This window comes from Emydura macquarii, unplaced genomic scaffold (genome assembly GCF_026122565.2).
Source record: "Emydura macquarii macquarii isolate MOO-44397 ecotype Brisbane River unplaced genomic scaffold, CSIRO-AGI_Emac_v2 contig_1451, whole genome shotgun sequence".
Taxonomy (NCBI): domain Eukaryota; kingdom Metazoa; phylum Chordata; order Testudines; family Chelidae; genus Emydura; species Emydura macquarii.
This window is the reverse complement of record NW_027131588.1, coordinates 19,845,562-19,859,204: the sequence shown is the minus strand read 5'-3', so window position 1 is coordinate 19,859,204 and position 13,643 is coordinate 19,845,562. Positions and strand designations below refer to the sequence as shown.

General features: G+C 46.2%; 1 protein-coding gene across 3 annotated transcripts in view; it reads right to left on the bottom strand.

Moving 5' to 3' along the window:
* Nucleotides 1–13,643, bottom strand: part of LOC137156453 (PH and SEC7 domain-containing protein 3-like) — a 122,963-nt gene that overhangs the window by 41,382 nt on the left and 67,938 nt on the right. The window contains exon 1 of one of the 3 annotated variants that reach the window (XM_067553297.1): nucleotides 3,714–4,018. The exons of the other annotated variants lie outside the window; for them this stretch is intronic. Coding sequence (XP_067409398.1) covers nucleotides 3,714–3,872 — 159 coding nt within the window. The 5' untranslated portion in view covers nucleotides 3,873–4,018. Of the gene's footprint in view, nucleotides 1–3,713; nucleotides 4,019–13,643 lie in introns of those variants that run through there. 3 annotated transcript variants of the gene reach the window in all.

Here is a 13,643-nt window from a genome sequence, read left to right as displayed (position 1 = left end):
AGGGCATCAAACACATTTCATATGTCCCGCATTTGAACCCAGGTCTCCAGAGGTGACAAAGGATACATTAACCTGCTGCACCATCCACACATGCCAACCTGCTGGCCAGCTGCTCGGAAAGCCGCAGATGTAGTTAGCCAGGTCTGTATTTCAGTAGCTATCGCTGAGCCCAAGGGACGTGTGCATCCTGGTTATTGTGTGGCAGTAGATGAACGGGAGTCAGGACAGCTGGGTTCTGTTCCCATCTGTGCCACTGGGCAGGTCACATGACCGCTCTCTGCTCATTTATTCTAGCTATAAAATAAGGCTAATGCTAATTACTTTTGCAAAGTACTGGAGATCCTGAAAGGAGCGTGCAAGCACAAAGTACCAGAAAAGGAGCTTGTCTCTGAAGGGGCAAGGAGGGCTAGAACACCAGACCCCACTCTTCCAGCCAACAGACTAGAGACACCGTCCACCTGTGTCTACTGTGGCAGTCATGTGACAGGCTCTTAGGTATTTTATTCCAGAACGTGCAATGTACCTGGGATGCAAGTAGGTCTAGGTGGAAACAGGAATATAGGTAAATAGCTGCAGGCAATACAGAGAAGGGAAACAGCTATAGGGTCAGGCTGAACACACAAAGAAAAGTTATATACAGCCAGGATTGGGATCCCATTGTGCTAGGCACTGTAAAAACACATATGACCTGATTTTCACTTACCCTAGGGCAGAGGTCCCCAAACTGTGGGGCGCGCCATCCCTAAAAGGGCATGAAGGATCTTTGGAGGGCGAAGGGGGGCACAGCAATGCCTGGCCCAGCCCCCATGGGGGGGTAGGAAGGAGGAAGCACCACCCAGTCCCATTCTACTCCCATCTCCTCTCCAGCCCCACCCCTCAGCTGCAGCCCCAGCCTCGGCACCCGGCTGCTGCCCCATTCCTGGCCCCAGGCCTGTAGCTCCAACCCCCACCCCTGCCCCGGCTACAGCTCCAGCCCCAGCTCCTGGCCCCTAACCGTGGTTTTGGCCCTGCTCCGAGCCCTGGCTATCGATTGTGGCTCCTGGGGGGGAGCTGACCAGGTGGTGGTGGGGGGGCAACCCCAAAAGTTTAGGAACCACTGCCCTCGGGCATCTTTACATCTTTTGAGCTATTACATTTACACTCATTGTACACTGCTCTGCTAGCACAGAAAGGCCCGTAAAGGGCTTTCATGTAACTGTGAATCAAGTCCATAGTGAGAGACAGTCCTTACCCCAGACAGCTAACAAATGACATCAACCAGCCAGACTAAGGGTGGGAGGGGAAACAAGCAGAGCGGTGACGCAATTTGCCCAAGGTCACATAACAGGTCATAGAAGAGTTGGGAGCAAAACAGCAGTTCCTAATCCAGTGACCCAAGCACCAGACCATGCTGCCTCTCCTAAAAAGGCAGACAGTCTCCAGCTAAAGGAGAGAATAATAGGAAAAGATAAAAAGAAAAATCTTTATAGTGCATCTGTCCTTCTGCTCCATTTTGTCTGGCTCTGTCTCTCACATTTTGACTGTAAGCTTTTGTGGGCCGGCACAGGTCTTCCTACATGACTGTAGGCCAGCACACTTTTGGATGCTAAATAAATAATAATGAGAATAGACAAATACAGATTAATTTTTTAGCAAAAAAATAGTAATACGGCAAAAATAAAAATGCACCAACAAACTGGGAAGTGGGGCTAAATAGTCTAGAGAAAACCAAACCATACTTTTTCCATTTCCGCTGACAGGGTCAAGCACTGCGGAGGCAGAATTCTATTAGCTTCAACAGGAATTCCACACATTATGATTAGTATTTATATGACAGTAATACTACAGGTGCCAACTGAAATCAAAGGCCCACTGTGCTAGGAGCTGTTCATACCCATAATGAGAGATGGCCCCTGCCCTGAGAGCCTATGATCTAAATGTACAGGAGACACAAAGGGAGGTGAGGGGAAACTGAGGCACAGAGGAGTGAAGAGAATTGCTCAAGGTCACGCAGCAGGTCAGTGACAGAGACAGGAATAGAAGGCAGGCTCCTGATTCCCAGTCCAGTGGCCCACCCAGCAAAAGACAAGATCTCCCTACACCTGTGCATGGAGTAGTTTTATGCAAATGAATAGTCCCAGTGAATTCAGTGGAATTATTCACATTCCTAGAGTTAATTACATACAGAAATGTTTGCAAAATCAGGGCCAGGAAGTGCTTGAAGCTCTATCCCTTACTCTGTAGCTTGTCAAAATAGTCGATAGGAGAGCAAGAGAAACACCTGTCAGGGACAGCTTACTTATACTTAATCCTGCCTCACTGGGGCAGGGACTGGACTAGCTGACCTCCTGAGGTCCCTTCCAGTCCTATGAGTCTATGACATTGCACCCGCAATCTCCAGGAAGCCCTGTCATGTTATTTCACTGAAACAACCTTAGCCATGTTGTGTTAGTTATATTGAAGAAATGTCCTTCTCAAAAGCAATTTTTACTGAAACTGGAAAGTAAAACATTTGAAAAAGTTTGCAATGCTCCATGGCTAGGAGTGTTGGATCTTCACTGAACAGCACAAGTACATGAGTGCATAGCCCGGATAAAGCAAAGAATATCTGTGGAAAGAAGGGATGTATTCAACATGACATTTCTTCAGAAGAGTCTTCTGGAATGTAACTCCCGCACTGATATATGTAGGATTTGGAACAAACAGACACAATAGGTCTCCAACATAAATGAAATGTGGGGGAAGTGTGTGTGTGGGGGGGAGGTAGGGGCGGTGTAAACATGCACACACCGGCACATGCACACACACAAAACATGGCTAAATGCCTTTAGACGTTCTTCAAAACCATTCCAACCTAATCTTGTTTTAACACTCCCTAGTGAGCAGCTACTGCACCTTCTAACTCCTGTTATCATCTGTGTAGGGTGGAAGGGGAGGTAGAGGGAAATTTGTTCACCATTTAAAGTACCTTGCTCACATAGGGCTAGATGCTGTGAGGTGCTGAGTGCCTCTGGGGTAGTGCAGAGAGCCCAGCTCCCACTGGAGGTGATCGGCATTTCTGGCAATTGGGTGCACAGACAGTGGTGGAATGAGGCAGGTGCCAATGCATACAATGTGCGTGTTTGCCTACAAACAGCAGCGACAGTGCTCTGCTGCTCCAAAGCACACTAAACTCAGCTCCTGAAGCAGCTGGTTATATCCAGGTTAAGCGAACAACAATACATACATCCCTACAAACGTACAGTGGAGCCCTCCCAATAAATATTTTATGGTAATATTCAATCATGCAGTAAAAATGAGATGATATTTTTATCTAACTCTTACATAGACAAAAGCAGAGCCATTTAAAGAGGGGAGGGAAATGGATTTTAAAGAAATCTGTGTAAATAATTTTCTAAAAAAAATTCCAAGAGAATTTGCAAATACAGGCAGTGTGGCCGGGAGCAGAGCTCCAATTGGCATTACAGCTAGCAAGTTTTCAGCGTTTACCGTTGCATCAATCTTCAAGACAGGGCATCCCTCTAAAATCCCATCTATACGACACAAATCCTCTTTGCCTTCAGTCTCTTGTCAAAGCGATGGATCTTTCACAGCAATTCTGTGATCGCTAGAGATTACCCAAAGCCATATGAAATGCCTTCATTGCTCACCAGCCCATCAGTACAAGATTTTCTATCACCTTACCCCTATTCACAGCAGACAGAAACATTGTGGTTTTGGGGGTTTTTTTTTACCTTGCTTTCTTTAGCAGAAAACTCAGAGGAGTTGGAGATTTTCATAGACTTTGACCGGTGGGATTGTCGCCAGAGAGAATCTTCTCGGGAGTATTTCACAGAACCTGTGGCTCTCACTCGGACTTTGCTGGTGCTCTGAACACTGTTAACTCCAATCATTTCCAAAAGTGAGGGTAGGGGGGAGGGAAGGAGAGACAATGGCCCGTCCCAGACCACTGCAGAGTAGTAAAGCTGGAGACAAATCTGTAAGGACTGTCTGTAGAACCTAGGCTGGAGCTATCAGTGTTTGCTTAAAATGCACCAGGCTGTTTGCTCCAGCATCTTCAACACACTGTTTTGAGCCAGTCTGATTGTTCCAGGCATTGCTCACGTCACTGGCTGTGGAAAAAAAAGACAAACTCCACCCCTGCTCCCCTCCCTTCTTCAGCATACGTTCTCCCTCCCCGGACACACACTAACACAGGCACAAACAGAGAGAGACAGATTCCAGATACTGGAACCAAGGGCAACAGCCCAAGCAACCAATTCCTTCACAGTTCAGAAGCAACCCTTTTATTCCTGTGATGCCATGGCTCCCTCATTAACATCTGCAGTAAAATAAAGACACCAGAAATAAAAGCTTTAAGTAACCTGTCAGGCACTGGCCATTACAAGTAAAAAATGCTGACAGATGCCAGGACACTACAAAACCAATCCCGGGGCTCTGGAAAGCATGTTAGAAAAATAAAGATGCCTCAGTCACTGTCTGTCCGTAATAAACAGTAACAATGCTTAGCACCTCTAACACTGTTATCTAGATACCATCAAGTGGCATGCAGGGGCCCTGTGGCACCCATTTTAAGAGGGGGTAATTGAGGTGCAAGGGAGGGCAAGTGATTGACCAAGGTCACCCAGGCAATCAGTGGCAGCGTTGGGAACAGAAGCCCGGGGCACCAGTCTCCCCTTTGCAGTGAACATACGGGCAAAGGATAGAGATGCTCCAAAAATCATTCCAAAACAGGAATGCAGCACATACCTTGCACCGTCCTGCCAGCACATCCACACTGGTTAACAAACTGAGGACAATTTGCAGAGGGTTTCCACCTAAAACCCACTCAAACCCCACTTTGAGGGCTTAAATGATAAATGGCCCCTATGCTGGCCTCTGTGCAGGAGTGAACTGCACCCAAGTGTCAAGCATGATTTCAGGGAGGGTGGATGTTCCCAATAAGGGAGAGGAGCTGGTTACCTAAATGTTGCAAAAGCACCATCATTTCTGGCTCCTGGAGCCCCAGAACACAGCAGATTGCAAGTAACCATAGCAACCAGCTCAGAGGAGAGAGATCTCTCCTAGGCATGGTACAGAGGTAGTGGCAGCTGATGACAGGATGGAGCAGGCAGACAGACAGTCCAAGTGGGGAAGAGGAGTGGATGAGGGGAACATAGACCCAAACCCAGGAGAGATGACACCCATAGAAATGGAGGTGAATGACAGGGGTCTGGGATGCAGTGCTCAGCTGCATCTGATCTGAATGTGCAAACACACCAGTGTGTGCCAATCGTGTTGCTGCCCTCTGCACTATGGCCTTTAAACTGCTGTGATACACAAGACGGCGGTAAAGCTGCTCTAACCAGGCAGCTGGAGATCCGTAACTTCCAAGGCTAGGACCATTAAATCATCTAATCTGACCTCCTGCACAACACAGGCCAAAGAACCTCCCCAGTTAGATTCCCTCAGTTAAAGGAAAAGCCTCAGGTGGTAGAGAGCTGGGTAAACTGGCTGTGTGCCACTCTCCCAACTCCCTCCCTCAGCACGGGGGCAAATCAGTAGGGTGGCCAGAGCTGGCATAAGGGCTCTTAGGAAGTGCTGCTAGCAGTGGTAGGTTAGCGCAGAGACACATTTGTTAAAGGAAATAAATGAACTGGTACTGGATGCAGCGTCCCCACCCCCCAATCGTTTACATTCACCTGAACCCTAATTAGCAGGTGCCACCGTCAGACACTCAGGTTCCAACAGACAGCATGTGTATCATCAACACGACAGCAAGGTTACTGGAGCACAAGACTTCTGCTCCATCTGCCGTAGATCTGGTCTACTAGTTCTCAGACTCTCCCAGACCCGGGACCCTGACCCGCCCAGCACCCGTTTCTGTTGACTCCCACATGTCCTGGCTGGAAGAGGTGGAAGTTACCACCTTGAACACCTCTAACCTTTCTTACTTGTTAGCACCTGTGTTTTTCATAAGACAGCCTGAGAAGTTAAGGACTGGTCTTAAACACACTTTCCTTTCTGAAAGACACGTCTTCCATTTGCAGTTGTGCCCTGAGAAGTGAGCAAGTCACATCCACTGGATTCTGCACCTCCGGCTCACAGCAGGAAGAGCATGTAGATTTCCTTGGAATCATCTCTCTTTAATGTCGAATGAATACCTAGAGAGGCATACCCATTGTAGCGGGCCATTCCCCCACCACCATCACCACCACCAGCATTCGTAACAGCCAAATAGTTTAGGGATTAAAATATGCATTCAGATTATTGATTTATGCTTGCAAATTTATTTTCATCTGACTCTATCATGGATTGACTGCAGAAAAGCCAGAGCAATCTCCGTCATGGAACACCCTGCTTGTGGGATGCAGCAAGAAACCGTAGTGAACTTCTCCTAGAACTGCTCCAAGTGGGTCAGAAAGACAGAACTTGGTCAATAAAAAGATATTTCAAGGAAATAAAGGTCACTGGACCAGATCCTCTGCTGGTATAAAACCAAATGATCTGATCCTACTTCTGGAAGCCATAAATCAGCACTTCTGAAAATCACACACTAGCAGTCCCTAGTTGGGCACCCAAGACTGGAGGGGTACTTTTGAAAATTTTGGTCTAAAGGATTTAAGTGAAAAAAATCCACAGTCACCACCTTGCTATCCTTTAAATTTCTCCCTGAATCCTCTCCCATGATGCCTATAGAGCACTAGCATCCCGCAAAGCCTCGGCAGGTAGCAAACTGAGCCCTTGGTTTATAGTACAGTCATTGGCTCCTTTTATTGCTACCTGCTCCTCTCACACCCACCCGCAGTGTTTTATCATCACCTAGATTGTGAGCTCTTTGGGGCAGGGACTATCATCTCCCTGCACATCCCTTGCACAGCTGGGCCCTGATTCCTAATTGGTGCTGCCAGGTGCTACTGCTGTGTAAAGAATAAACAAGAGCAGGAAGAAATTAGCAAGTATCTGGACACCTTGGAGAGATTCAATTAATGGAATTTTAGTTCAAAATATTAAATGGTGATATGAATGCAAGAGACCTACACTGTGGTATTTGAAGAGAAATTCAATATGGGCTTTGTGGAGCACAATCAGAGGCCTGATTTATGCTACGAAGTTAGGTCATTGTAAGGCAGCTGATATCTGGAGTCCCAGCACGGCAGGGCTCAGGCTGTCAGAGCTGTCAATGCCCCACACTGACAGTTAAATCAGTGCAAGCACTCCTAGTTAGGATGAGCACCCCTAGCAGGAGCTAGCGTGGATATGCCAAACTCATTTAATTACTGTGCTGGCTGTCTGGTCGACGTAACTTAAGTCGACTTCATTTTGTAGTGTAGACTTGCCCAAAGTAACTCCATTTGAAGAAGAGCTTTATGATCCACAAAGAGAGAAGAGTCCATTAGTACCACTTACGCCTGATCCTAGAGAAAAAAATACAAAATTCATTTTAAAAAATCCCAACCCACTCCTGAGACCAAATGACATTTGTGAAGCACACTTATTAGGAGACAGAAAACACAACAATATTAAGTGAATCTGTGTATTCGCCAGAGGAAGATTTCCCTCTATTTAAAAAAAAAAAAAAATCCCCACAATCCTAACAGACATAATGCAAGTGGGTTCCACTGCATGAATGATGCATATATAATTAGTATCTTCTTAAACATAACCACTAAAAGGCGATCAGCAATCAGTTGCCTTTGGGGAGCTGATATTACAGGGATATTTAGTATAATGATTTCTGAGGTCTGTTGACCAGTCAGAGGTTGACAGCCTAAATTAAATCTTAATGTCTCAGTCGACCGTGTATTACGCAGTCACTGATACCTGACCGCAATTGCTTTTGTCTTCTACACGCACAAGTAGTCAGGTAAAGGCAAAAATAAGGAGATGCTGTAACAGGATAACAGCATGTTTCATGCATGGTGGGAGGACGATGGATATCCATATAGCTTTCTGATGTTATCTAGCTATACTGTCTTCATGATAGCCATCTAGCCTCTGTTGGCCACAATACACTATACAAGACGACACTTACAGAAATGCTGCATCTGATCCTGCTTCCATGGAAGTCAAGAGCAAAACTTCCATTAACTTCCACGAAGGAGGATCAAGTCTGCTGTTTTCTTCTGAGTTAAAATGTACTACGTATATGTATGTGTGATGGGACTGAACACAATGAAGAAGTCCCATAGATCCATGGAGCTGATTCTGATCTCACACCCTTCGCTTTACATCAGTAAATCCATTTAAGTCAGCAAAGTAACACCAACATAGTATTGCTGTGAGATCAGAAACAGGCCTCGTCCTTCAATTTTCTTTTCTTTTCTTTTTTTTCTTTTTTTTTTTTTTTTTGCGGGGAGAAGGAGGGAAACAAACTCCTTTGCAACAACTGGGGTGTTTCATAGGTATCACACAAATGCTGCAAAAATCACTCTGAGCACTCATTCCCTTTACAACTGCTAGAAATATGGCTGGAGAATGAGGAAACTTCACTCCCCAACTAGACCTTTCCATCCACACACAGTAACACAATATTGTAGGCCATACTGCTTTTTATTTATACTGAAACTGGGATAACCAGCAAGGGAATCAGGTCCTGTTATCACACTATGTATTTTAATAACTGTATTCTATTATGTCCTCTGCTCACAAATACAAATAGTTACACATTCATTGAGATTTCCATTTAAAAATTATCAACATATTATTTAACTTAAAAATGTTATTAAGTTAGAGTTAAAGTTGCTAAATGCAACAGAAGAGAAGATGTACCACTGAATACATCCATTCAAAAACCCTTCTAGTAAAAAACTAGACATCACAAACTGAGGTTACAGAAGGGCTGGTTTCAGAATTAACTGCTGAATCACACGTATGTGAAAACACAGAGAAAACAATCTCTGACTAGTTCATTGACAACCTTGACTCTGCACCTGCAATAAACACTCCCAACAGTGATGAACAGTCTTCTCTCAGAACTGTATATACAAATGTTCATGCCGTCCTCTGGTTCAGATAACCAAACACAATCCAGGAAATCAAGGCTACTTTAACAATGGCCTCGGCTTTACATGGGTGTCCTGTATTTCATGTGGTGCTATGCCTCCTGAGAGATGCAACACGGAAGCAACGGCCAGGGGGCAAAGCTGGCCTGAGGTTTAAGTTAGAGCAGCCCTAAGTAAATTATACTAGGTTGCCTTACAGCTTCATCCTCAGGGTTGCCTGCAGGCTGCAGGCTGCCCAGCATTCCCTGTGGAGCTCCTTGCTATGGACACAGACCCCTGACATGCTCCTTCCCGGTCCTAGCCCCACCTCCAGCATGCCTGCGACGCTTGAGCCTATGGAAGGGAATAGCATAGGGGCAATGACGTCAGACCTACGTTGCTTCTATGCCGGGAGAACTCTGCCCCAGCTCCTGCAGTTCCTAGTGCGGCTCCAATATGCCAGCAAGGTCAGAATCAGTCCACTGAGGGTATGTCTGCATTGCACACTCAGCACAAGCTCAGACTCAATTTGAGCCCAAGCTCCCCTTCCATCCACACACAGATCAGTCTGACTCGGGTCAGCAATCACTAACTACCCAGGTCCCCGAGAACCCTGCTTTAGGTTGGGTCAGAGTCAGAGCCTGTCATTTTGCAGTATGGACTCAGTTCAGAAGGCCTGCATAATATAGTGTGGAAGTGTTAGCACAACTGTAAACACAGGATTGCAACACAGCGTGGACGCTAAAGCACAGGCTTGGAAACACCGAGTCCACGAACCTAGGTCCCGCAGACCCAGGTTTACAATGTCGTGTAGACACACCCTCAATGTTTACAAATATTTTATTCATATCTTGCACACCTGATCATCAGGAAATACGACCTTGAAAGAAAACTAAGTGCTTTATTTAACGTCAAGCACCCAAGAAAAACATCAACATTCAAGTTGCAACCCAATGTTCTCGTTCAAAAGGAAAATAGTTTAAGTAGGTCACAGAGAGTAGCCCAATGTCATTCTAAAGGTGTGATGACTAACAGAATTCAGAAACTCAGAGGATTTATACAGCAGTAATTGCAAAAGAGGAAGTTACTCACCTTATGCAGTAACAATGGCTCTTCGAGATGTCTCTCTCTATGGGTGCTCCACTGTAGGTGAATATGCGCCTCTGCACCTCTAATCGGAGGTTTTTGGTAGCAGTGTCCGTCCAGTCCGCACATGAGCTCTCCCTCAAGGCTATCTAGCACTGCACGGGCAAACCCTCCTCAGTTCTTTCTTGACTGCAGAGCCCCTTAGGGAAAACTCCAAAGTAGAGAGAAGGAGGGTGGGTTGTGGAGCACCCATAGGGTCACATCTCGAAGAACCAATGGCACAAGGTGAGTCACTTCCTCTTCTTCTTCTTCAAATAGTGTCCCTAGGGGTGCTCCACTGTAGGTGACTTCACATCAGTATTCCCCATGGATGGCTGGGCTTCGGAGTGGTGTCTTACTACAAAGAGTACTGTGGAGCTGAAGATACCATTGGAGGCCAAATCTCCAGTGATCGCATAATGTTCTGCAAAAGTGCGGGCAGAGGCCTAAGTCACTGCTCTGCAGATTTCCAAGATAGGGACATCTTTAAGGAATGTGACCCAGGTAGAAATTGACCTCGTGGAATGCATACGGACTCCGGACACAGATAACGGGTTGTGCCCTTGATAACAGTGATTAATGCAACCAGAGACCCAATTTGGATAGTCTTTGAGCTGATATCGCGGAGCCTTTGGATTTTTCCGCACGCAAAAGGAAGAGTTTAGGGGACTTCCTGAAGTCTTTAGTCCTGTCCAAGTAGAATGCTAGTGCTCTAACATCTAGCATATGCTGAATCTCCTCCCTGTTGTCACTATGTGATTTTGGGGGAAAAAACAGGAAGATGGATCTGTTGATTCACATAGAAAGTGTAAGCAACTTTAGGGAGAAACTTGGGATGCGGCCTCAGAGTTACTGTGTCTTTAAAAAAGACCATGAATGGTGGGTGGCCATCAGGGCCTCTATTTCTCCTATGCACCTAGTTGAGATGATGGCAATTAGAAATGCTGTCTTCATGGACAGGTATAAGAGACAGCAAGTTGCCATGCACTCAAAGGGAGGTCTAGTCAAAGGCCTGAGAAGTAGGTTAAGATCCCAAACTGAAGCAGGTGATCTAACATGCAGGAAGATATTCCCAACACACTTAAGGAATCTACAGGTGAGTGGATGAGCAAACAACGATATCCGTCTACCTGACAGGGGAAAGTCATCATTGCCGTGAGATGTACCTTAAGGGAACTGAGTGAGAGTTTTGACCTCTTGAGGTCTAAAATGTAGTATAAAATCAGAGGAAGGTAAGACGAGGTTGAGTCTATGTGCTTAGAATGACAACAAAGTTGGAATCGTTTCCATTTTTAAAGGTAAGTATGATTCGTGGTCGACTTTCAGCTGTGTAGGTCTTTCACCTCCCAAAAAGATCTTCCTCCCCAAAAGATCTAGACTTTTCCAATCTTGATCGTATGGGGTCAGCTTGGCGTGATGTTGCTTGCCTTCTGCATTAATCACATCCACTCCTATGGAGTTGGGTTAGGGATGTTGAAACAGGAAGTCTGCCTCTTTGGGAGTGATATAGTATTTTTTGTCAGCTCTCTTGCAGGTTGGTGCGATGGAGGCTGGTGTCTGTCAGATGACTTTGGCAGTATTTAGAATCGCCTCATTAATTGGGAGGGCAAATCTGGACGAGAAGGAGGTGTATAGAATATCCACCAGCTTGTGATGTGTATCTGCCACCTCCTGTAGGGGACTCTGCAGTTCATCTGTCATCCTCTTGGTAAGATCCTGAAAGTTCTTAAAATCATCACCTAGTGATGGAGGGTGAGAGGGGCATTACAGCATCGTCTGATAGAAACAAAGAGAAGTTTGTTGGAGGGGTAGTTTCCCCTTCAAGCCCTTCTTCCTGTTCTGCAAAAGTTTTCTCCTCCCCTGGCTCAGAGGCTCTGGACAACCAGGCTGTAGAAGAATGTCTGGTGGACTCTCTCTGAGAGATACTGGATGGCCGTGACATGTGGAACGTGTACTGATTAATGGGGATTGCAGTTCTTTCCCAATTGTCAGGTCTCCAGGGTACTGAAAGTCATGCAGTACCATGCGCTCACTTGATACTGCAGAGGAGTGTCCGTGGTCCAAGCACTCCCTAGACAGGAGCTTTGCTGCATCTGGTACCGACGATTTTCTTGGTGCTGCTCTCTTAGAGATGGCATGGTAATGGTCTTTCTGCCTAGGGGGCAATACCGCAGTGTCAGAGCCTGAGCCCCTGACTTCCCTAACCAGTGCCGTGCTGCAGAACTCATAGCGGAGGCCCCTCATTCTGGGTACCACATTTCAGAGCTGTCGGCGCCGATGTGGCCACACTGGGGAACTCCTCTGGCTGGCCAACAACTCGATTGGGGGCTTGGAGCCCCTTTCTTTCACCCCAGCCTTCATGGGGGGAGTCTGCTGGGTTTCTCCCAAGACTCTACCCACTTTGAAATTAAAGGCTCTGGGGATGATCCAGGGTCAGCACCAGAGTCCCCGGGAGGCTGACGAGCCTTCTCCATAAGGAGGAGTTTTAACTTCAGCTCCCGGTTCCCACGAGACCACAGCTTTAGGGGCTGGCAGAGGGGGCCCTTCTGAGAGATATGGGACTTTCTCAGGCACCGGACACAGTGAGAGTGTCTGTCCCTCACAGCATCCTGCAGGAGAGGCACTTCTTGAAGCAGGGGGAGCCGGGCATGCCCATGGGGATATGGGGGAGTGGCTATCACCCTCTAGCAGTGAAGGATGCCGAAGAAAGTTCTTCTCTCCTCTTCTTCTTCTTTTTGTCTAACTGGAAAGAACTTAGAGAGTCTTCTAAAGGCCCCTGGAGGGGATCCCCTCAGACAGGGCCAGGAACATAAACTAAAGTTTGTTTGTTCTTTTTTTGTTTTCCTTTCTTTCTTTCTTTCCTTCTCCCAACTGGGTAAAAAGGAAACACTAATGACTAAGGAGAGCAAAACAAACAAAAATAACTGCTACTTATGCTAATAACACAGAGAAGGAAGGGTTCGAGGCCAAAGGTGGTGGAGAAGGAACTGAGGAGGATTTGCCCTCCTGCAGCGCTAGAAAGCCTCGAGGCAGACCACAAGGGAGGAAGAGCGCATGTGTGGGCTGAACAGACACAGCTACCAAAAATCTCCGATCAGAGGCGCAGGCATACCTACAGTGGAGCATCCACAGGGACTCTACTTGAAGAAGAATCAATGGAAACTGCATCTTTTAAAAATATGGTATAAATTATATTTCTACTCCCTCTTTCCCCCAGTTGCAGTACAGAACTTACATTTCTAGCAGATCAGTGGGTGGAAGATCAAAGAATGTTTTTCAGAATTTGTTTTCTACCCACGTGGAGGTGGGAGTAATATGTCAGAAGGACCAAAATGTATGCGTGACATTGTATTAGAGATTTCCCGACTCAGAAGGATCCAAGGCTTCTGATTTTAAAGGGATAGTACACGCCATTTCTGAATAGCACTGTATATTTTCTGAACTGGCAATTGTGACAATTTAGAGGGATAAATGGGAAGCTCAGAATTTACATGTTCGTCTTTTAGAACTGCTAAACATTTCAGTTAACAAGTCAGATTGTAAGTGACAGCTTTTATTATTTAACAGGATTTAAAA